The 24,931-nt window shown below is 37.2% G+C and overlaps 3 protein-coding genes across 3 annotated transcripts; 1 reads left to right on the top strand and 2 right to left on the bottom strand.

Annotated features, from left to right (window-relative positions):
- Positions 1 to 1,443: 1,443 nt before the first annotated feature.
- LOC138886138 (uncharacterized) lies at positions 1,444 to 2,609 on the bottom strand. Its single transcript, XM_070167173.1, has 2 exons — positions 2,002 to 2,609; positions 1,444 to 1,852 (listed from the first exon to the last, which is right to left on the bottom strand). The coding sequence occupies exons 1-2, from the start codon at positions 2,607 to 2,609 to the stop codon at positions 1,444 to 1,446; spliced, it is 1,017 nt and encodes a 338-aa protein (XP_070023274.1).
- A 1,757-nt stretch (positions 2,610 to 4,366) lies between these two features.
- On the top strand, positions 4,367 to 17,895 carry LOC104246424 (uncharacterized). Its single transcript, XM_009802236.2, has 4 exons — positions 4,367 to 5,627; positions 9,445 to 9,529; positions 17,398 to 17,439; positions 17,540 to 17,895. The coding sequence occupies exons 1-4, from the start codon at positions 4,518 to 4,520 to the stop codon at positions 17,605 to 17,607; spliced, it is 1,305 nt and encodes a 434-aa protein (XP_009800538.1). The 5' UTR covers positions 4,367 to 4,517; the 3' UTR covers positions 17,608 to 17,895.
- A 1,458-nt stretch (positions 17,896 to 19,353) lies between these two features.
- Positions 19,354 to 22,547, bottom strand: LOC104246434 (uncharacterized). The gene is made up of 5 exons (XM_009802247.1): positions 22,434 to 22,547; positions 21,957 to 22,297; positions 21,296 to 21,587; positions 19,845 to 20,854; positions 19,354 to 19,691 (listed from the first exon to the last, which is right to left on the bottom strand). Exons 1-4 carry the CDS (start codon positions 22,545 to 22,547, stop codon positions 20,657 to 20,659), a joined length of 945 nt encoding a protein of 314 aa, XP_009800549.1. The 3' UTR covers positions 19,354 to 19,691; positions 19,845 to 20,656.
- Positions 22,548 to 24,931: the final 2,384 nt, after the last annotated feature.

Raw genomic sequence — 24,931 nt, 5'->3', positions numbered from 1 at the left:
AAACGCCCTCTTAGACTCTTTCTTTGAAGCAGGTTTGAGTCTTTCCTTTCTTGGCCTTCCTGCATTCCTTCTCCCTTTAGGTGGTAGGACCACATCTTCCAGCACCTCTGTTGGGATTACCCATAAACTCTCATCTGGCATCGGATTCACTAAAAATTCATAAGTTCTAAGGAGTTTATCCTTCTTGTAGTAAAAAGAGCAATACTGGCCAGGTTTTAGCTATTGGTTCTTCAAAACCGCCCAAGCATGAGGACATGAAAGTTCATCCATTTGAAATTTTCTGCAACTGCATGTTCCCTCTTCAAGGCACACTATGTTTCGCCTTACCCCTTCAAACACAGTATATAACTGCTCCATAGCAGGCCTCACTTGCAAAAGTTTTTTTTTTTAAAAAAAAGTTAAAGAACATTATACATTATTATACAGAGTTATACATCCTTATACAAGCAGTAAAATGCAAGTCAGCAGTACCAAGCATCATTATATTTGATTTATTTTACCGTCATTTGCTCCGATGCAATCAGATTTTCCAGAATGAGTTTGTCGTACTTTTTGCCAAGCTCTGTAGATGTCTCCATTGCACTTTTTCTGTTTTTGTTGTTTCACTGTTGTAGCAAATTTGTCATGTACTCCAGCAATCGCATTACTTGTAACTCTCTAGCATCTTTGTTTGCTGCATTAATTGACTCTGCAATATTGGAAGTCATTACCATCGACCTTTTCACTTTGGAATATGCCCTAGACCACCTTTCGTAGCCAATTTCGAACTAGTAAGGTTGTACCCTCGGATCAATTTTGCACATCTCTGTCATATGGTACTCAAACTTCTCTATCGTGTAAGCTCTAGCCAAAGCAAAGAAGATATCCTTCAATTGTTTATGATGTTTCTTGAATGTGCGCTTTACATTCTTCCACAAGTGAAACGTGCAAATACAATGTGGTACTTCTGGGAACACAGCTTTTGTGGCATTGAAGATGCTTTCGTTTCTAGCTGAAACTATACACATCCCTTCCCTAACACCAAAAGTACCCTTTATCTGGACAAAGAACCACTCCCAAGATTTGTTATTCTCTGAATCTACAATTGCATATGCAAGTGGAAGGATTTTTCCTGTTTATAAAAAATAGATATTAGGATTCAGACAATTATACAAATCTTATACATAGTTATACACAATTATACAACCTTATACAAACTGAAAATTTTATAAAAACAGCAGCTGTGAAATACTATACACTTTTATACATAAAACTACAACATTATACAAACTGCAGAAACAAGGTAGATGCAGTCAGTTCACCAGCTCCATCCTGCGTGCAAGCAATCAATATGGTACCCTTATATGCTGCTTTAAGGAAACTTCCGTCAACAACCATTATTGATCTGCAATGCTCCCAGCCCTCGATAGATGCATATAGCGAAACATATGCATAAAGAAAACATCAATCTTCTGATTTGTGCAACTTTGTAACCATTCCTGGATTTGTATGCTCCAACATATAAAAATACTTTGGCAACTCCTTATATGAATCACTAGGACTCCCTCTTATCATTGCCATTGCTATCTCTTTAGCTCTCCATGCTTTCATGTAGCTCACTTCAATCCCGTGTTGCTTTTGTATGTCCTCTATTATATCATTTGCGGTGTAAACTTTTTTTGGATTAATATACTTGTCCTTGACTATACTAGCAATTACACCCGAAGTAGCTTGACGTTGTGTTAAGTAACTTTCACCATAACTGCATGTGTGATTATTATTGTAACTTCTCACTTTGAATATGTTTGCCTTGAAAACGGCTGAAGATTTGAAACTCCAAGCACAATTGTCATCCATACACATAAGGTGATACCTAGGATTAAAGATCATTCAACTTCTAAATACACTTGTATACAAAAATATAACTAGATATATACTAATTTTAATACATTATATACAAATATATACTACTTTATACATATTTATACATATATATAACATAATATACAATTATTGACATACCTTGTTGCACTTGATCTCTTCACCTTGAATTGGAACCTCTCGCGTACAACCAAGTTTTTCATCACATTTATAACTGTCTCTTTATCTTTATAAACTTGATCCTCCTCAACAAATTCGTTCAACATATTATCTATTATACCCGTGTTTTCACTAAGTTTCATGTTTTCAATTAATTGGATATCAGGCATAATCTCAGTGCTATCAATTGTGGATACATCTATAGAATTGGAACTTGTAGCAACCAAATAACTGGAACTTGTAGCAACCAAACAACTGAAACTTGTAGCAACCAAACGATTATCATAAATCTCTTTCACTGTCACAAACAAGGGGTATTCAGTGAAATTCAAGTTTTTCTTCTTTAATTCGATATACACCTTAACACCTGTATCGTTGTAAATCAGGATCGGTGGCAAACCATCATTTGGGAGAAAGTTAATCTCTATTGTGTTTAACTCAATATCGATCCTAATCTGTTCCGAAATAGATGCAACTAAATTGTTGTAGCTGAATGTCGACTCGATTATTACACAATCGCTGACGAAATTGATAAACTTGTTTTCTTCCCATTCACCATTATGAAGAACGTAAACTGGAAAAAGCTCCATCGAACAAAAAGTTAAAATCAAAATTGCAGCAAAAATGAAAATTGCGCTGATTTGCAGCAAAAAAATTCACTTTTCGTGTTTGATTTGCTGTTAATTCGAGATGAAGAAGAATTTCTAGGGTTTTTGGAGCTGCATTGATCGCAAGATCTCATTTTTGTAGATTTGGGGAAGAAGAATGGAAAGAATGAGAGAACATCTCGCTGAAAGATACAAAATCCCGCTTCTAACTCCCAAAAAATGGAAATAACACCCCTTTTTTCGGATATGTGCCTCTTATTTTTGGGCTACTCAATTATAAATTGAAATATGGGCTATAAAGTTGAAAAGGAGGCAACCCAGTTGTTTTAGGGAAATTTTACCACCTAAGGAATAGGTTAGTACCCTATTTATATTAAATAAATACCATTTTAAAATATTACATCCTATAAATACCTTTTATAGTTTATAGCAAAAAATCTAAATATAGTTCCATCCTACAATTAAGGCACCATATATGCTACAAAATATTTTTCTCTCTCATTTTTTATATTTTCTCTCACCTAATTAGCGTATATCTCCTCTGACCAGCTTCTCTCTCTCTTCTTCCATGCACTTTACCCTCTTCTCCCATAAACCCACGTTTCATAAATCTTCCCCCACCCTAAATCTCTATTTCTCCGCCATTATCACCTCTACTCTCTTCTCCCACATACCCACGTTACTCCAATTCTTTGTCCTCTCTGTATTTTCACAGCATAATCAATATTTATTATTATTTGGCATACAAAAACAGATCTATAAAACAACAAATTTCAGCAAGAAAAAAGGAAGAAATATAGAGATAGAGAAAGTAGAGGAGAAAGAGATCTAACCGTCCATCTCAACGATAGGGTTTTCAACCTTGATTTTGTCGAAAGTCATGTTTACAAATAAAAGAGGTGAAACTGTATTCACATGTATTCAACAGCATTCATTTATATATTTTAGATGTATTAAAAAGTTGTGATTATTCTCTTGTATTCAGTTTTAATCAGTTGTAATTAACTATTTTATTTGGCAGTAGTATTCAAGTGTTTTATACAACTGTATTCAGTTGTATTCAGTTATAGTTAGTTATATTCAACTATTTTATTCAGCAGAAGTTAGTTGTATTTTGTTGCATTCAAGAGTTTTATTCAGCTGTATTCAATTGTATTTTATTGTATTCAATAGAAAAAAAGGAGAAGAGAATTGAGAAGTTCGATCAGATATGTTGCTCTGGTTTTTCCTTCTTTTCACGTTTTGGAGTTGCTTTCTTTGAGCAAAATACAAATTAGTGTGTACACGTTTTAGTTCTTTGAGTTAAATTAGGAGACTATCATGTGATTTGATTTCCTTCCGTTTTTAACAAGTTTAAGTTCCTAGAATTTGCGCAAAAAAGTTACTGTATTTCACTGAAATTTTGCTTGAATACAGTTAAATACAGCTAAAATTTCGTTTGAATACAGTTAAATACAGATAACACTTAGCTGGATTTCCCGTTTTTACGCCTATTTTTTTTTTTGTATTAATGAATACAATCGTTTAAATACATGAAATACATTGTATAAAAACATAAAAGGTATCTATAAAACGTAATATAACAAAGGGTATCTATAAATGACTAATTAGGACTAAAAGATGGTGCTTTACGAAAAATACATGAAATTTTCCTATTTTAATACGGATAAATGTTTCTCTATAGGGAGCAGGCCCACAATTTCGTTAAAGCCACGTGTGAAGTTTCTTCACTCGGACCAAAAGCCCTTGTTATAACGCGTGTGAAAATCAAATCAGTAGCTAGTACCCTTCTTCCGCCGCGGACCTCCGTCGCAAACGGTGGCAGCCATTTCACCGACGTCAAAAAATCAATCTCCATCACAGAGTACGAACCCTAACAAGTCCTCAGTAATGCCTAAAGCGAAAAGGAGTAACGGAAAATCCGACAAAAATGACGGAGACGAGCCGGAGATTTTCGTCGTTCCATCTTCCAGTACCGAATCACAACAAGACGAAAAAGAAGAAGAAGAAAACGACGGCGTAGAAAATGTTCACGAGGAATACGTAAGAGATACGGACGACGAAGAAAAAGAAGAAGAAAATGCCGCAGAGGGCAAAGTTGGTAATAATACTAATCGCCGAGGCAGGAACGAGGAATTGGAAGTACAGAAGAAGGTTTATAGGAGAAAGGGGAAGAAAGGAGATGAAAATAGAGAAATTGAAGCAAAAACGGCAAAGCAAAGTGAGAGTGAAAATTTGAAAATATATATGAGGAAGAAGAAGGTCAAAAATGGGAAGGAAGAAGAAGAGGAGGAGCAGAATGTTGCAAAAACAGCTAAAAGGGAAAAGGATAATGCCGAGAAAAAGATGAAGGAGAAGAATGAAAAGGGAAGAATAAGCAAAAATGCAAAGAGCAATGGAGATTCGACTCGTGGTGGCAAAATTGAGAACAAGAAGAAGAAAAATGAAGAGGAAGGAGGACAAAAAGTAGCCAAAAAGGCGAAGAGCAATGGCGATTCAAGTCGTGGAAGTGAAAATGAGAAGGAGGAGAGTAAGAAGAAGAAGAAAAGGGCAGAAGAAGGAGAAGGAGGAGGAAAAGCAGCAAAAAAGGCTAAGAGCAATGGCGATTCGAGTAGGTCGAAAAAAGAAGAGAAAAAGATGAAGAGAACAGAGAATAAGAAGGAAGGAGATGAAGAAGCCGAAGAAAAGGGAGTGAAAAGGGCAAATAGTAATGGGTCTACAAGTCGAGCTACGAAAGAGAAGATGAAAAGGGAGAAGGAGGAAAACAAGGGTAAAACAAGTAATGGGAAGGTAGAAAATGGAGCAAGGAGCAATGGTGACACCCCTTTGAAGAAATTAAAGGCAAAGAAGAAAAGGGAAGATGATGAAGAGGAGGAAGATGAGAAGAGTGGAAGTGCTCTTTATCAGTTTCCTCATAATCGAATCCATCGAATAATAAAGGACGAAAATTCTGATATGAGGATGTCCCAAGAAGCAACATTTGTAGTTAACAAAGCTACGGTATGGCCCTATAGTCCTTATTCAGTTGTGTTATATTCGTCACTGTACATATTGTTCATTGTCTTATCGACATCTGTTATTTTATAAAGAGTCCCTGCTAATGCATTTTTCATATAATCTTTCAAAAGTTATTCTTTGTGACTTTGAGGACCTTCATTAAAGAAGTGAGTGATTGACTCAAGTACAGTCTAAAACCTTCATTGCTCACTGATTTTGGAGATAATTAGAGACTTTGGGATAACTGTTGGAGGCATATGTGATCTGCCCAATATCACAAGTAAATAGAGGTGAAGTAAGATTGGACAAAATCGTTTAGCCTAAATGTGGAGAGTTAGATATATAAGTTCAGTCTTACAGGAGTATGACATAAAAGGTGGAGAAATAAATAAAATAAAAGTAGTACGAGTGTGGTATGTGATGGGAAGACAAGAAATATTATAAAATAGTGAATGTTGGGCCGTTAAGGACCAATATATCTACTAGATGAATGGCGTAGCGGCTATTAACGACAACAACAAACACCCCACTGTGATCCTACAAGTGGGGTTTGTGGAGGGTAGTGTGTAAGCAGACCTTATCCCTACCGTGTAAAAGTAGATAAGCTATTTCCAATAGACTCTATTCTCAAACAAAGTAGGAAAAAGAAGCAATGACAACAAGCAGTAACAACAACAAGATACTAAAATAATTGAAGCAGAAGAAACAACACGTAGTAATAGAAATCAAATAATCAGAAAATACAAGAATACTACAAATACCACGGGTGTGGAAAAGAAATATGCCGGCTACCTACTAACCTTCTACCCTAATTCTCGACCTCCTTACCCTATTCTCAAGGGTCATGTCCTCGTTAAGCTGAAGCTGTGTCATGTCCTGCCTAATCTCCTCTCTCCAATACTTCTTTGACCTACCTCTATCTCTCTTCAAGGCCTCCATGGCTAACATCTACCTCTTTTCAGGGTCTCTATGTCTAAGCTTTCACACCTCCCTACTGGAGCATATGTGCATCTCTTCTTTACATGCCCGAACCATCTAAGCCTTGCTTCCCACATCTTGTCCACAACAGGGGCCACTCCTACCTTGTCCTGAATATCTCCGTTCCTAATCGTGTCTCTCCTAGTATGCGCACATGTCCACCTTAGTATCCTCATTTTCGCTACTTTCATCTTCTGGACATGAGAGTTCTGGACTGGCCAATATTCCGCTCCATAGAAACATCTTCAGTCTAACCACCACTTTGCAGAACTTACCTTTAATTCTTGGTGGCACATTCTTATCGCACAAGACACCACATGCGAGCCTCTCCAATACGATGTGTGACATCCTCATTAATCTCCCTATTACCTTGGATTATTGACCCAAGATACTTGAAACTCCCTCTCTTGGGGATAAATTGTGTATCAAGCTTCACTTCCACGCTAGCCTCATGAGTTACGTCATTGAACTTGCATTCCAAATATTCCGTCTTAGTCCTGCTCAACCTGAAATCTTTAGACTCTAGAGTTTGTCTCCAAACCTCCAGCCTAGTGTCAACTCCGCCTCGCGTATCGTCAATCAGTATTATGTCTTCTGCAAATAACATGCACCATGTCATTTCCCTTGAATGTGTCGCGCCATTTCATCCATCACCAATGCAAATAAAAACAGGCTAAGAGCTGATCCTGGTGCAAACCCATCATAACTAGGAAGTGTTTCGATTCCCCTCCCGCTATCCTTACCCGGGTCTTGACTCTATGATACATGTCTTTAATCGTCCTAGTGTATGCTACAGGTACACCTCTAGCCTCCAAACATCTCCATAGAACCTCCCTTGGATTTTGTCTTATGCTTTTTCTAGGTCAATGAACACCATATGTAAGTTCCTCTTCCTCTTCCTCTCCTTATACTGCTCTGCCAATCTCCTTACAAGGTGAATGGTTTTCATAGTCGATTGCCCCGATATGAATCTGTATTGGTTCTCGAAAATAGATACACCCTTTCTTACCCTTGTCTCCACCACTTTCTCTCAAACTTTCATAGCGGGGCTTAGCAGCTTGATACTCCTGTAGTTGTTGCCATTTTGAATATCGAGAGCCGGCAAGGCCAAAATAGAGGAACGATAGTACTTGGACAACGTTGAATCTAATGGTGTAGTCGGATTGCACAATACCTATGGAGACCAAGATCTGGAACAAAATAATACAGAAGAGACGAAGTGGCAGCAATGAAGGCAGGGAGTATGTCGTCCAAGTTAGTTTTCTGTCAAGGATGCCTTCCTCTGTCAGCTCTTGATGTACCTGTAAAATCAAAGAAAGAAAGAACAAAGGGGAGGGGAGATGGTGGAGGTCACTGGAGTTTATATTTCTCTCTCTATATATGATGAAAGAAAGAAATACGGCTATTAAGATGAACTTTCTGTTGAATACACAAAATTAGAGATGATCATATCCAATAGAAGATGCAAATAGCACAGATAGAGGATAAAACAAGAATGTCACTAAGGTAGTTTTGATTATGTCTGATGTAAACTTGTTTTTACACCGACCCATAGGTCCAATAATATGATGACTGAAGGTGACAAATGATACGAAGTAGACCTACAATATCTCGGAATGAACATTGACTTGGCTAAGGATAGACACAGTGAAAGCAATTCATGTAGGTGATACCAACTCGTTTAGATAAGTAAATGATTGATTCCCTAGATAAGGTATGCTATTTTCTTCAAATTTACCATAGTTTTGGTTTTGATTTTGGGAATCAAATTGTATCTCGTCTCGATTTTTTTGTCCGTTGTGGTCAAAGTGCTCAAAATTGTTTGATCAGATTCGGTACGGATCCCATACCCACACCCATACTAGTGTCGTATCGACAAAGGGTACAACACCTAAAATGCCGTGTTGGAGCAACTTAAATTTAGAGAACTAAGAACTCCTTATATGCCCTTTATTTGGCATTGTAATAAAATGAACTTGAATAGAATACAGTCAAACTTTCTATATCAGTCTCGTTTGTTCCGGTATTTTTGGCTGCTATAGTGAAGTGCTGTTATAAAGGACATATATTATAACATTAATATAAAAATCGGTTCCGAGAAAAACATAACTTTTATAGTCAATGTCTGATATATGAAGATGTTGTTATAGATAGGTGTGTCTGTGGAATGAATTCATAGGACTCGTGAAGCTGATCTCAACTAATTTGAGATTGAGGTGTAGCTTTTGATTGAATTATACGAGATTACCGGAGCAACTTATCAGTGCGAAATTTAGGCTGCTAGAGGCATACATGATCTGACCTAATATCACAAATGGGAGTAGGAACTTATTGAAGCCACAAGTAATATGTGACATATCTGTAAATATTATTCACATTCTTAAGCTATAGATGATCCTTGGAGATACCATATTCTTAGCTACACCAAGCCATGGCATACTCCTTTTAGCACACAGTTGGGTTGGTGAAGTATACACGTTTCTAATGCATTGAGGAGTAAGTTTGTAATGGACTTAGATTAAGTCAAGCCTAAGCTCAAGGTTTTAGGTTAAGTAAGCTGCGTTTGGATTGTGCTCTGAGCCCTACTTTTCGTAGGTTGTGTAATTAGGAGAGATGAAGGGAAGAAGCAAAGGAGAAGGATAAAGCATTTGCATTTGAGTTGATCAATTTCGAAGCTTGTGGAAGTTACATTCTTTACTTTATTTATTTATTTATTGACAAGGAAAATTACTTTCTTTAATTCTGTACCAGGAGTAGTAGTAGCAGTATGTCTGCTTTGCTCTGCATGTTATCTTGCTTTACATATTTACGATGTCTTACAGATTTTGGTTGCTCCATGCAGGAGAAATTTCTTGAAGTATTTTGCAGGGAGGCTTATGCTTGTTCTTTTCTGGATCGTAACAATTATGTTGGATATGACCATCTCTGTGAGTCTCTCTCAGTCCATTGCTTTTAAAGTTAGTAGGACCTTCTTTCCTTGTGTAACAGCTAGTGTTTTCTGTTACATTTTACATGATATTCCTGATTCACTTAGTGCTTGTGGTTTTGTGCTTTGCATTACTGAATTTGTTCTTTAATCACCTCCTGTTATTTCGACATACCTTATCTTTATTGATTTTCCATTTTCATCATTTTTAATAACTTGCCACTTTGAAGTCTTTAGATGGTTAACACTGCATTTCTTATATATGAAAGATGAGTTGAGTTTGCATATCATAACCTTTCTCACTTTCATACTTTTCACGTGTTAAAATTTATCCTATCTCAAACTGTTATTTCGACATACCTTATCTTTATTGATTTTCCATTTTCATCATTTTTAATAACTTGCCACTTTGAAGTCTTTAGATGCTTATCACTGCATTTCTTATAAATGAAAGATGAGTTGAGTTTGCATATCATAACCTATCTCACTTTCATACTTTTCACGTGTTAAAATTTATCCTATCTCAAACTATATGGCCTAGATTGGTCTATGTGGTTGACTTGAATTTTCAGTCTAGTATTAAGTATTAATTATGAAAAAATCTTAGAGACCTCCCTCCAGATTTGTGTTTGTGATACTAAGTTTCCTTGTGTGTTGGGATATACACCAGCTTCCTTTATTTGATTTTTCAAAAAACTAGATTGGTTTGAGTGATAAAGTTTCTACAACATTCCAGAACTGCTCTTTTATGGCAATAAACATGTCAAGTTTGCAACACAAACCCTGTTTGGACAGGAGAAAAAAGAGAGAAGATGTTGGTACCTTGTGATATTGTAGTTAAAAGGTTCAGATATTTCTTATCTTGGGGAATAATGATATTTGTCACGACCCGGAATTCTCACCTTCGGAATCGTGATGGCGCCTAACATTTCACTCGCTAGGCAAGCCAACATTAGAGTATTTATCCATTTTTAACAGTTCAAGTTAAATAATAATAAAGAAATTGAAATAGCTGAAATAAACTCTGAAGTAAAGAGCGGAAAATATAACAACTGAAATCTCTAATACAGCCCGAATCTGGTGTCACAAGTGCACGCGCTATTAGAATACTACAGATAAAGGTCTGAATAAAAGTAAAGCTATTTGAAAGAAAAATACACAGCTAAGATAAAGTGCGAGGGTACTTCAGGGCTGCGAACGCCGAGCAGTTGTACCTCAAGTCTCCACACTGATACTCAAGCCGAGCACGCTACTGATCGCCGCTAGGACCGACTCCAAAATCTGCACAAGAAGTGCAGAGTGTAGTATGAGTACAACCGACCCCATGTACTTTGTAAGTGTCGAGCCTAACCTCGACAAAGTAATGACGAGGCTAAGACAGATACTTACACTATAACCTGTACGCTTTATAAAATAAAGACGGGAAAGGAAAATACGTAACGAAATAAGGCAGTTAACTTAAGAAAAATAGCTCAGTCATCACAGAAAACCAGTGAATGCCAGAAATACAATCCTTAGAGTCTCGTATGAAAGTATCGAAGCCAATACAACAAAATAAGCAATAGAAACACATAAACTGTTGCGACACGCAACCTGATCTCACCGTACAACACTATCCTCCCTTATTCCACCATATAGATATTGATAATAATAAGTAAATATATATGTTGCATCACGCAACCCGATCCCACCATATAATCAGAATCAATATCGTAATTCACCCTTATTTCACCTTATTAATACACTCTTATTTCACCTGTTGCGGTGCATAACCCGATCCCACCATATTAGTATAAATTCACCCTTATTTCACCATATCAATCCACCTTTATTTCACCTGTTGCGGCGCGCAACCCGATTCCACCATATCAATATAAATAAATCAATGAGTACAATCAAATTAATAACTCGAATCACAAGAACATCTACGATTAACGAATATGAAGCTGAACCAGAAAGGAAATCTCGTGCCAAATCGAGGATTCACCATAATTAATATTAAACGGCAAGACAAGTCCAATAAATGACAAGTAAAGGGTGCAAGTAAGTCAATTAAGGCAAGTAGCAGTCAATCAAGGAAGCATGGAAGAACCTAATATTTTTAACACTAGAATAATAAATGGCAAGTAGCAAGTAAAGGCATGGGAAGCATTTAAATTGTGTAAGAGTTAAGGTATGGAAAGAAAATGAAATACGAAAAAGCAAAGAAACTAGTACTTTGGTGGTGTATATACACTCGTCACCTGATCTATATGCCACTACACATGAATTTCACATAACACATAGTTTAAGGGTTCCTAATTTCCTCAAATCAAGGTTAAACCCGACGCTTACCTCACTCCGCAATCCACTCAAAATTCAATCATGGCCTTGCCTTTCGAACAAGCCTCCAAACCAACCAAATCTAGCAAATTATTAACCAAATGATTCAAATTAAATTTTAGAAACTACTCATGACTGAAAGAGGTTCAATTTAGATTATTATTGAAAAGGTCAACAAAAGTCAGCCCCTGGGCCCGCTTGGTCAAACCCGAGGTTCAAACCAAAACCCGATCAACCATTTGCCCCCGAGCCCAGTTATGCACTTTGTTTCGAAATCCGACCTCACTTCGTGGCCTAAATTCCAATTTTACCAAAATTCCTAAGTCTACCCAAATCCCCAATTTCTACCATGAAAATCCTAGATTTAAGGTTGAAATCTTATGAAATGTGGTGAGTTATTGAAAGGAAGTAGGTTAGAGTCACTTACCAATGAATTGAGGAAGAAATCTCTTGGGAAAATCGCCTCTAAGGTTTTTATGGTTGAGAGGAGTTAAAATCCCGTTTTCCCTTCTTATGTCCAGGCGCAGATGTCGCAATTGCGACCTGGGGTTCGCAATTGCGAACCCCGCAACAACAACAACAACTACCCAGTAAAATCCCACATAGTGGGGTCTGCAATTGCGAACCCCACAAATGCAAAAAATCTTTCGCAAATGCGAAGATCTCACACTTCTGCTGCCATCGCAATTGCGATGGTTTGTTCACAAATGCGAACTTGGACTTCTCACAATTGCGACTATTTTGATCCCAAATGCGAACTTTGTTGACCCAACCCCACTTCGCAATTGCGAGCCTGACAGAGGCATTGTAACATCGCAAATGCGAATCCAAACCTCGCAAATGTGAGGTCTGAGACCTGCACCAGAAACAGTTTTTCACCAGCTATTTGTCCCAAGTCCAAACTACTCCGAAGCTAATCGGAAACGCTTCAAACCAAACATGCACACAAGTGCAAAAATATCATATGAACTCGCTCGCGCGATCAAAACACCAAAACGAGTGAATTTTTTCAAAGCACTTAAGAACTTTCATTTTAACAACCGCACATCCGAATCACGATAAATCGATTTCGTTTTGCACCAAATTTTGCAGACAAGTCATAAATACAGTAATGAACCTATTCCAAGTTCCGGAACCAAAATTCGGACCCAGTACCAATAAAGTCACACTTCGGTCAAATTTATAAATTCTTTAGACCTTTGAACTTCAAATTTTCAACAAATTACGATCACTCGATCTAGGGACTTCCAAATTCGATTCCAGGCATATGCCCAAGTCCCAAATTACGATACGGATCCACCGGGACCGTCAAAACACTAATCCGGGTCCGTTTGCTCAAAAGTTGACCAAAGTCAACTCAAATGAGTTTTAAGGACGATTTCACATTTTAATCAATTTTTCACATAAAAACCTTCCGGAAAAGACACAGACTGCGCCCGCAAATCGAGGAAGGCTAAACGGAGCTATTTGAGGTTTCAATACACAGAATTAAGGGTTAAAACTATAAATGACCTATCAGGTCATCACAATGTTAGAGAAGACCAATGCAGTAAGGGAGGTTAGTGTAATATCTCAAACCACACGAAGGTAAATAAAACCTAGAGGAGGCCTCTAAAATTATTCCTCAATTTATCTATTTCTTTTGGGGAAAAAACTTTTATGTTTATAACTGCAAAAAATAGAACTGTGAATTATTTTCTTGAAATAAAAAGGATAAAGGAATAGTGAAGTTAGGAAAAGGTACTGTTAACTTTCAAAACAGTAACTAGGTCAAATAAAATGTGTTTCTGGGAGTATTATTGTAACTGGTAGGCCTTTACTCAATGTTGTACTATGCTTTGCACCTGGGCTCTATCTTACCTTCTATCTTTCCAGTACAAAATTGTTTATTTTACCATTCATAAAGTTGGAAACACCAAAAACCGATCAAGGATAAAAGATTATTCTTAAGATGTGAAAAAGGAGATTCAATCCCCTCAAAAGCTCTCCTATTTCTCTCCCCCAAACTATCCACATGAGAGCTAACGGGGCGAACTTCCACGCCTTTTGCTTTCTTCTTCGACGGAAACCGGCCCATCCATATAGTATTTTCTTTACATTGCTTGGCATCACCTATTGAACACCAAAAAGATTCAGGATTGCCCTCCACAAAGCCGAGGACACAGGGCAATGCAACAAAAGATGATCAACTTCTCCCCCTGAGCTTTTACACATGTAGCACCAACTAACAAGTGTAATTCTTCTCTTTCGCAGATTTTCAGCAGTCAAAATCACTCCCCTCGCCGTTAGCCATGCAAAAAAGCACACCTTCGTAGGCGCCTTAGTAATCCAAATCGAGGAGTATGGAAAAGTGGCCCCTCTCTCACCAACATACTCTGGTAAAAGGACTTTACGGTGAACAAACCATTGCCACGCAAACCCCATCTCCAAGAATCACAAGATGGCTGGGGCCTGTCTTGCCCATATAGCAGTGTCAACAAATCTTGGAGCTCCGCAATTTCCCAATCTTGCATGTTCCTTCTAAATGAGAGGTCCCATACTACCCCTTCATGCTCCTTACGAATCTGTTGGACCATCAATTCCTTCTGGTTTGAAACTCTGAAGACGTGGGGGAAGGAGACCCTCAGAGTATCCTCTCCACACCACCTATGATTCCAAAAGCTGATTCTCCCTCCATCTCCTACCCTATAAGTGATGTTGCCACTGAAGGCTTCCCAATTCTTCATGATGCTCCTCCACATGTCACACCCGAAAGGTGCTGTCAGTGCCTTGGTCCTCCAACCCCCTCCTGTGGAATCGTACTTTTCTACTATGAGTTCCCTCCATAGAGCATGCTCTTCTATCCCCGAATCTCCACAACCACTTCCCCAACAAAGCTCTGTTGAATACCCTAAGATTTTTTACTCCAAGTCCACCCCACTTCTTTGGGAAGTGGGAAAGTGACTGTCTGCCAATTCACTAGATGAAACTTTCTATAGAAGATTGGGCGTCTTTTGTAGAGAATCATGTTCTGATGTATACTTTTTGGTATACTTCCTGTATACGGGAGTTCTCTCCCTTTTGATTAGTACAATTTACCTTATAAAAAAAAAGTTGGAAACACCAAAAATTGATTAACAGCTCACTATACCACTTGCATATATCTATACTTCAAATTTCGGAAATCTAAGCTTTTACGTGAAATTACTGGTGAAGGTTTTGACAGTAGTCTTTATTCTGTATAAAAGTTGATATGACATAATAAGTCTTGTTGAATTTTATTTCAAGGTTTCTAAAATAGAGAGCATTCCTTAGAAGTGGACTAAGGATTACTTACTATCACATGGAAGTGCAAAGACTTGGTAGGGATAAGCTAATAAAGTAGTAGAGTAATGATGTTTTATGGCCAGAGAAATAACACTATCAATGGATAGAACTCAAATAAGAAGTCCAATGTATTGCACATTGGGTAGTTTCTGGGGTTTTTGTTTAATGATGCTACTGCTTAGTGAACTAAAATGAAATTTTCAGTAGAAGTAGGAACTTTAAGAATTCTCTGCAATGTTGTTTGCTCTCTTCACATTGAACACAATCGTCAAACTAAAGATGGTGAAACAACTTGAGTTCACATATTTTGATAAAAATACTAAAAGTTGACCAGAACAGCTAACAACTAGTTGAATAGGATCGTCCTAATAGTGAACAATCACCAAAGTTAAAAGCAGTAGTGGAACCTTGTTCCCTCTAAAAGTTGTTGGTAATTGCTCGTGAAAACAGGTGCATCTTGCAGCAAACATGTAAACAATTTATTCTCAATCAGCTCAAAGAGGTGCAGTGATGCAAATTGCCAAGGTATCATTGACATTGCTTAAATTGGCAGTTGAAGAGTACATGAAAAAGTTTCAGGAATTAGTCAAAAAATTGACTAGAAGTCCGATATTCTGTATCGGCATTTGACCATATAAAAAAAGAGAAGATTTTTTCAGAACAATGCTCGGATATTCATTATAGAGGAGCATATTGAATGTCTAAACTTTGATACCATGGAGAAAATGAGGTGGAACAAGTTGTGGAGATATTTTTTGTGAGAAGTTGATAAAATGATCAAAGTAGTGGCTGGAAGAGACCATGGTCAGTGGAGGAGGTACCGTAATTTTGTAATGGTTACCAAAATGAGAAGAATGTAATACTTTCTATTAGATTAATTAGCCAGAATTCTTACCGGGGGGTGGGGGGTGGGGTGGGGGTGGGTGGGGGTTCAGGTCACGTTCCCTTGACTGAGACACAGATTATATGATTAACTTATAGATATGAGCAAAAACTTGGGCCAAACAGGTGGCATAAGGTCACTAGAGGTTGGCAAAAGCTACTTAGGTGTATTAAGTAAGTTTATAGAGGCTCTGATGCAATAAAATGAGACAATAAAAGAGAAAAAAATCTTATTAAAAAGTTTGATACCAAATAAAAAGGTTCATATATAGGAGTTGTAAGTTGCATGAAATAAGAAAATATCTTAATTTTTGGGATCCTTAATTATGACATAAGAATTACGGTTATTCTACACTGCATTCTTCGATTATTTTTGATGTTCAACAGTATTTACTTTTAGTGGAGACTATGGAGACTGTAGAGGAACATATATAGATGATATAGCTGGCCCCAACTAGATTTAGAATCGATTCATTATTGATGTTGTTATAACTTTGGATTCTTAATTATGACACAATTATTCTACACAAGAGGTTGTGATTTCGAGTCACCCTAAGTGCAAGGTGGGGAGTTCTTGGAGGGAGGGATGTCGAGGGTCTATCGGAAACAACCTCTCTATCCCAGGGTAGGGGTAAGGTCTGCGTACACACTACCGTCCCCAGATCCACTAGTGGAATTATAATGAGTTGTTGTTGTTGTCGTCGTCTTTGGTTTCAATAATATTTACTTTTTTTCTTAAGTCTCATCCTATATGGATCTGACTAGATATAGATCATATAGTTGCCACCAACTAGTTTGGAATCAAGACATTATTGTTTTACTTTAATACACATAGGTGCAGGGTTTCGATCCCACCTAAGGCCTGCCCTTCTGTTATCTTCTTAACCCCGATTCATGGGCTAACACACTCCAAAGAAAAAAATAAAATAAAAGAAAGAGAAAGAACAACCCACTTATTTCAGGTTCTCGTGTTGAGTTCAAATGTCATGTCTCAAATCGCCACCCCTAGTGTACTACAAACTTAAATGAAAAACTTGAGGAAGAAAATTTAAAATGAACAAGAAGTTTATTTAATAAAAAAACAAAAAATGGACAAAAAGGAAGGATTAATGGACAAAAAGGAAGGATTTGGTATTCTTATTCATCACGGAAAACAAAAAAGTAATATTCTTGATTTTTGATTTTTGTGTCAATTTTAGAGAACTACAAGGAGCAGCTTAGATATAATCTATGCAGTATTCTGTAACATCTTATTTTTAGACTTGGTTCGGGCTGCGTTTATGAGTATAACCAATTTTGTTCTCGAGAAGTCATTTTATTTGCATTCTCAGTGACTCGAGACATTTTTTTGTGTTTCAGCTTCAGTTGTTTCCAAAAGACACAGATTTGACTTTCTTTCAGGTATCGATTACTGTTTTCCCAATAACCAATGATTTGGCTCTCCCAAATTTTCGACATTTCTGCTGATTCATTCTTTATCTATGGGATGCTACCTATGCAGATTTTGTTCCGCAAAAAGTAAGAGCCGTAGATGCATTGGCTGAAATCCCCAAGGCTGAGGAGACATAATCTCGCCGATCCGGAATTGATGCTTTATACAATTTATTGTTGTTCGTACATGACATCATTTTTTGCACCAGCTATTGAGAGCAGTAACATAGTTTTCCCAGTTTGCTAATACAGGATATAGGGGGAGAAGGTTGGGGGAAAGGGGAGACAAACCTGGGGTTTTGGGGTGGTGAATGGGCCATTCTGTTCTAATCAAATTGTGCAGAGCTTATGCCTGTAAATAAACATGTATCTAAGCTCTTGAACATTTAGCTTGACTTAATGATAGATATTGACGAGTTCTGATCAGGTATGATGTATCTCAATGCATGCGCTTGGATCATAATGTTATATTTGTAGGTAAAACCTCATTGTGACACTATGTGCCCGTGCCTATGTGAAGAGACAAGTCCACAGCTGAATCCTGTTAACTTGTGGATTGAAGAAGCCACTTCTTTTCTTTTCTCTGCTTTTAAGCTTTCGTTAATCATAGATACCATTACCATATGAAGAACAGATTTACAAGATATGGACATTTTGATAAGACATCCATTACCATATGAAGAACAGATTTACAAGATATGGACATTTTGATAAGACATTCTTATTTTATTTTCCAAAAGTACAAGTATATGATGTGTGTTTTCCTTTAGGCCTTGTTAAATGTTTGTGTCTATCCAAGTTATTATAGGCTTTGTGAGATCAAATAATCTTTCAGCCAAAGGACCAAAATCAGTCTAGCTATCCCACCAACTGGTCATCCTTCACTTCTCACAAAACATTATTTCCACATTGTATGCCAGATGTCTACATGTCTTCTCCAAACAAAAGAATGGCGATATCTCCAATTTTTCCTGGTTGGTGAGAATGGCTACCAAAGCTTGCCACATTTAGTTTCACGAACACTAAAAACACGTGCGTGCACACACACACACACCCCAAAGGCGATTTTTACAACCACAACTGTATAGGAATACAACGTTCTCAGTTGCCTGAAGTTGGTGGCATCGCTTAGTTCTTGTCAGCTTCAAGCTAGAGTACAAATTATAAAGACTTATTTCCACTGTTGTTCTTGGTGATTATAATGCATTGCCAAACATTATATGACAAGATTTAGTTTAAAGGTTTTGCTTTCAATCAAAATTAATGCTTGACATTATATTGCAAATGATGTAGGCATAACGCATACACATTTTTTTTAGAAAAATATTGTTTACACACAACTTATTTTTCCCACAGAGCAGTATTGAATAACATCACTTGGTTGGAGGTGTCTACACCACAGATCAGCTTATGGCAATTTGGTTAAGGTTGAGAAGTTACAGGAATTACTATCACAAAAAAGAAGGGATTCCAACAAACTCGTGATTGAGGTGCAGTTGATTGAAAAAAGGATGTAAAATATGCTTATTCCACATTGTAAATAGCAACCCAATGGATGCTTCCTCCAGGAAATCCCTTTTGCACATGGACTAACAGAGCATCAAATGTTCAAATGCACAAATATGCAGTTGGAATATGCTTATATAATATTATAGGATAACTTTTCTATTTTGACATGGAAGCCCATTACAATTTAATTTAGACTTGATTTCTTAGAATTGGTTATTGTCTTTGATATCCCCTGTGACACTAATCTAAACTTTTGCTATATTTCCGGTATGACTCGATCAACATAGTTATTCAGATAATATATATTGACTGTACAACTCAAACAAAAACTAGGTAGAGAACCAAAGGCAGAGCCAAGATATAAAGTTACAGGGTTCGGAATTCTTGTTCTTTTAAGTTACTTGGTTCTAAATTAAAAATTTCTACATATTCAATGAATTTCTTAAGATAAATATAGGGTTTAGACAAAAGTTACTGGGTTTGGCTGAAGCCGTAACATGTACACTGGCTCCGCCTCCTGCAGAGAACATGGAAGCAAAAAGTGGCAATGGAAGATCATATATTGGATGGAAGAAGGTGCTACAAAACTGAATCAAAAGGTAGCAAACAACAACCAGCATTGTAGTATTAACACAACAAACACACCAAAAAGAGCCAAAAACCGATGCCATTTCCACGCGACCCCTAGCTTTCCAAGCAATGGCCGTCACAAACTGTACAAAACAGACAATGTCATGTTCAGGTATTTGTTGTGCTAAGATATTCTGAAGTTTTTTAGAACTACTCTAAGAAAAAGACTAGCTGTACAAACATGATAGTCATGGCAGCGGCTTTATGCCATTGTATATATCCTTTTGATAATTTACCTACGTTATGCTGTAGCGATCAGCAGTGGTAGATAGAACTTGTTATGTTCAAGATGCTCTACAAGAATCTTCAGCAGGATGCTCTAACCATTCTTGGGCTTCCTGAAAATTACTGGTAAACATAAGGAGTTACATGGTTGCTACAAGTCATCTGATATGGAATAAATAACTCATCATATTGTTGTAAAAGTGAACAACAACAACAACAACAAACACAGTATAATCTCACGAGTGGGGTCTGGGTATGGTAGTGTGTACACAGACCTTACCGCTACCTTTGAGGGCAGAGAGTATGTTTCTGATAGACCCTCGGCTCAAGGAAAGAAAAAGAAAGCAGTAACAACAGCAATACCACCAGCAAGATAATAAGAAACAAGCAGCAACCATAACAGGGTAATTGTTGTAAAAGTGAGCTACCAAAAAATTAAGTGTAAACCAGAAGCTTCTGTTGTTCTCTTATTCATGAAGTAGTAAGAACCCTCTAGTATACACCCTACACTGAATTGGAACTTCTTGAACATCCTGGTTCATCCCACAGACACATAGCTACATGTTCACGTGCCAAGTACTGGTCTGAAGACTTGTGAAGTCAGCATCTCAATAGTTCTTCAACAATCCGAAAATGTAGCAATTCAAATCAGAAGACAAATCTGTAACCCTCTACGCGCCTGCATTTGCAACAATTCATCATATGCACTGAATAACTGTAGAAATGGATGTCAAGGTCCTTCGTCAATTTTGGTAGCTGAGATCCTGGTAAGATGTCCCAGATTGAATGTATGTAGAGTTCACTTGAATGTATGTAGAGTTCTCTAGCAGCATATCAGGTGCTTGACACTGTAGCTCTCTAATAGTTCAGATGAATCCCCACCACTATTGCTGAATTTGTTGCGCTTTTCTGACTTGGGCCAACCACTAGAAAGCTTCACCAGAAGTGAGATCACTTCTTTACAGATCTTGGCATCCATAATTCTGGCCATCGATTTTGAGAAATTCTCACTAAAGAGAATCTGTTAGTTTATAACAGCAAGGAACCTGTCATTTCTCCAAATTGCAAACAAAATAACAGAACAAGAACTCAAAGTAAAGACTACCAAACACCAGAACTATCAATATATTCGGCTTACTAGCAAAATCAATATTCAACAGATCTGTTGTTTGGCCATCAATATTCATGAAACAAACAAACATGCAAAAAATACTTTTCCCCAATGATTTACACGGGGAAGATAGAACATACGTTATGGTTTGGTCGAACCCAGCAGTTTTAATCCAAACTCTATATACCCATAAATTTTAAATTCTGGCTCCGCCACTGGATTTACGCAGCAGTTGCTAGTATATGCTTAGGGGGTTATGATAAGACCTTTACATTATTTTCCGACGTAATCCAACTGACTCAAAGAAAAGAAACTTTAAAAATCAATTATAAGCCAGATGAAGCAGCTTACCTTCCACTTGGTTGCTTTACATAGAGGGGAGTCCGTCCTGAGTAATGTTTCAATCTGGCCAAGATCAATGGTAGCACCCAAAATGGCTTGAGTCAAACTCTTGTCTTCATTGACATCATAGAAACAACCCCCAGACTTGGAGTCACCATGGAGGGGAAGTGTGGAAACACTATAGATCCTCCTAATTTGGGAGGGGTTTAAAAATTTAAAAAAAAAAAAAATGACTAAATGCTTCCAAATGGAACCACTTTTAACCAAAGTTGTGGCATTCCCTAATACCCAAAGCCAGTGTCTGCATACAAAACCAAGGAAGCAAGTAAGAACCTGTATTTTCACTGAATGACAGCTAAAAAACAACTACACTCTCCGTCCCCGTTTATGTAATGGTGTTTAATGGTGAATGGAGTTAATAAAGGAAAAAAAAGACTTTTGAAACTTGTGGCATGAAACAAGTAAGATATTTATGTGGCTACAAAATAATCATCTCGTTAAGAGCAAAATGAGAAGTTTGAGTATAGATTGTTTCTAAATATATAAAGGTGTCATTCATTTTCGGCTAGACTAAAGAAGAAAGAGTGACACATAAATAAGGGCAGATGGAGTATAAGATAAGAATAGCCAATTATTTTACAGGTAATATTGTTGTCCAGCAAAGTAGTACCTTGCTTGAGTCAGTGCTGCATTTGCTCTCTGATGATTAGAAAGGAAACCTACTGATCCACTCCCATTACAACGAACAGTGGAGATAATTATCACGTCCTCTTCACCGTCTCGAGAAACATCAACAGAGCGTACATTCACTGAGAAGCGGCTGTTAACATATGTGCCATACTTCTGTCCAAGTTGTTGTTGAATCGCAAAAACTTGAGCCTTGTAAGGAGATACACAACCAACAGAAACCTTTTGCCTTGAAGTAACAGACTCTATAATTTGGAGAACTAAATCAGATATGTGTACAAACTTGTCAGATAAAATATTAGCTGCTCCTGGATCCTTTCGAATCTATTGATAAAGAAATCCTGAAATGTCGCCTTTCCACCTGATCTCAACTTGTTCCTCATTTGATAACTTCTATTGTCCTGTGATCTTTTCTTGTTATCATTTAAGGTTTGAAGGACGTACTTCTTCCGCAACTTACTTCTCCTATTGTTTTGTACTCCTTGATCATTGATCCGGTCACCTTTCTCGCTAAAGATAGATCCTTCACTCGTAATGCTTCCTTGCTCTTCCTCCTCATCATCATCGGTGTCATGGTCCTTCTTTCAAAATTTCTTATCTATGTATTCACGGTATATATAGCTCTTCAAGCAAAGATATCATGGACTGTAAACTATTTTTCCATCCATGATTAGGAGACATAGAGCAAGAAAGAGCAGCAACACGGTTTTCAAGAAATACATCAAACAGATCTTCTTTAAATTTTTTAAATGAGGAACTTCATTAGTATATAATACTAGTTTAGCAATATAATATTGTTGAGGTTTCTTTAAATTTTTTAAAATTAGAAGTGCCCAGAAAAGCAAAAAGATAAATTATTAAGTCAAGATTTTCTATGTAGTTCTAACTAATTTATTTACTTATGGTCATGTATGTCGCGTTCATATGTTTGAAAATTTAACTAAACACTGTTGAAAGATGGCACTGTTTAGCTGTAAATGTTCGAGGAAGAGAGCATAAATACCACGTTTCTAAATACGTTACACCAAATCAATTGAAAAACATTGTGCAATGTGTAAAAATTTATCCTATATCATCTACCTGATAAATTACTCGATAATTTTTTTTATATCTACTTTTTTGTTTGTACCTATGTCACCTTATTACATGAAAAATATTATTCTAATATTCGATTTGTACAGTAATTTTACAAAATGTAGCTGCCGCCTATTTGATATAAAATTGTCTAATCAACTCATCCTTAAAACACTATAAATATCTCATTTTATAACGTGCATAAGATTTTTTTCACTAGTAGAATCAATTACCAAATTAAAAGTTGATCATCTAACATTTTACTTGCTAAATTCTCTCAAATAAAAATTAGAAAACAAAAAAAAAAATTCTGTATTCCGAGGCCTTAAAAACCTCCTTTGTCTCACCTTAATTTGCGTGAGCAGTCCGCGTGTACATCCGGAAAGCCCTTGTGTGAAAAATTTGAGAAAAATGCTAATTATGACTTTAAAATTGAATTAAGATAACTTCCGTCAATAATTTGGGTAAACGGATCCGGACCCGAGATTTGACAATTCCGGAAGGTCCGTAAAAAAATATGGGACTTGGGCGTATGCCCGGAATTGATTTCCGAGGTCCCTAGCCCGAGAAATAAATTTTTGAAGAAAATTATTTAACTAAAAAATATAGGAAGTTTTGAAATTGAATAATGCTTGAATGTGATGGTATCGGGCCCGTATATTGGTTCCGGAGCCCGGAACAGGTCTAAAATAATGTTTAAGTCTAATCTGTGAAATTTGGTAGGAAACGGACTTGATTTGATATAAATTGGACCCTCGGTTGTGAAAATAGTAACTTTAGGTGTTCTTGAGAATTTCATTGATTTTGAAGCTAAATTCATAGTTGTTGATGTTATTTTGATAATTTGATCATACGAGCAAGTCCGTATGATAATTTTTGGACTTGCATGCATGTTTGGTTTGGAGCCCCGAGGGCTCGGGTGAGTTATGGATAGGCCGCAGAGTGTTTTGAACTTAGGAGCAGCAGCTGGTGTGTTGCAGGTCTGCACACTTCGCAATTGCGAATAACCACCGCATTTGCGATGACTGGGCGGGGCGGGGGGGGGAGGGGGGAGAGGAGGACCTCCGCATTTGCGAAGTTCCATGTCGCAAATGCGATCCAACAATAATCGCAATTGCAAACGATGGTTCGATTTGCGAAGAAATCAGGCCAGACCAACCTTCGCAATTGCGAAGCCTTGGCCGCATTTGCGAACCTGGCATCGCAAATGGGTTAACTGCGCCTGGGTAAATTGAAACTTAGACGAGATTTTCCTCATTTTCCAAACTCTTTCAAACCCTAAGCTCTCTTGGGCGATTTTTCAAAGAAGGGTTCTTCCCTAAATCATAGGTAAACAACTTTTGACTAATTTCTTTCCATCTACATCATTATTTTACAAGATTTCATCACAAAATCTAGGGATTTTCATGGGGTTTTGGGCGAAAATTGGGAATTTCGAAATTTGGGAATTTAGACCTCAATTGTGGTCGGATTCCAAAACCAGTTGTATATCTGGGCTCGGGGGTGAATGGGTAATCGGATTTTGGTCCGAATCTCAAGTTTTGACCAAGCGGGCCCAGAGTCGATTTTTGGGTTTTTGGAAAAAATATTGGGAAAACTATAATTAAGCATTGGGTGTGAGTTCTTTAGCATTTATTGATGTTATTAAACTAGTTATGACTAGATACAAGTGAATTGGAGGTGAATTCTAGAGGGAAAGCGATAGTTGAGGCTTGATTTGTGGCCGTGGAATCGAGGTAAGTGTATGGTCTAACTTTAGCTTGAGGGAATATGTGTTGTGCCTTATTTTCTATATGCTAGTGTAGTATACGACGTATAGGTGTGGTGACGAGTATCTATACATTGGTGTCAAGCATGACCGTGAGTCTTAAATTGTGATCATTG

Source organism: Nicotiana sylvestris, chromosome 2, assembly GCF_000393655.2.
Source record: "Nicotiana sylvestris chromosome 2, ASM39365v2, whole genome shotgun sequence".
NCBI classification, from domain to species: Eukaryota; Viridiplantae; Streptophyta; class Magnoliopsida; order Solanales; family Solanaceae; genus Nicotiana; species Nicotiana sylvestris.
This window is presented reverse-complemented; position numbering and strand designations above follow the sequence as displayed.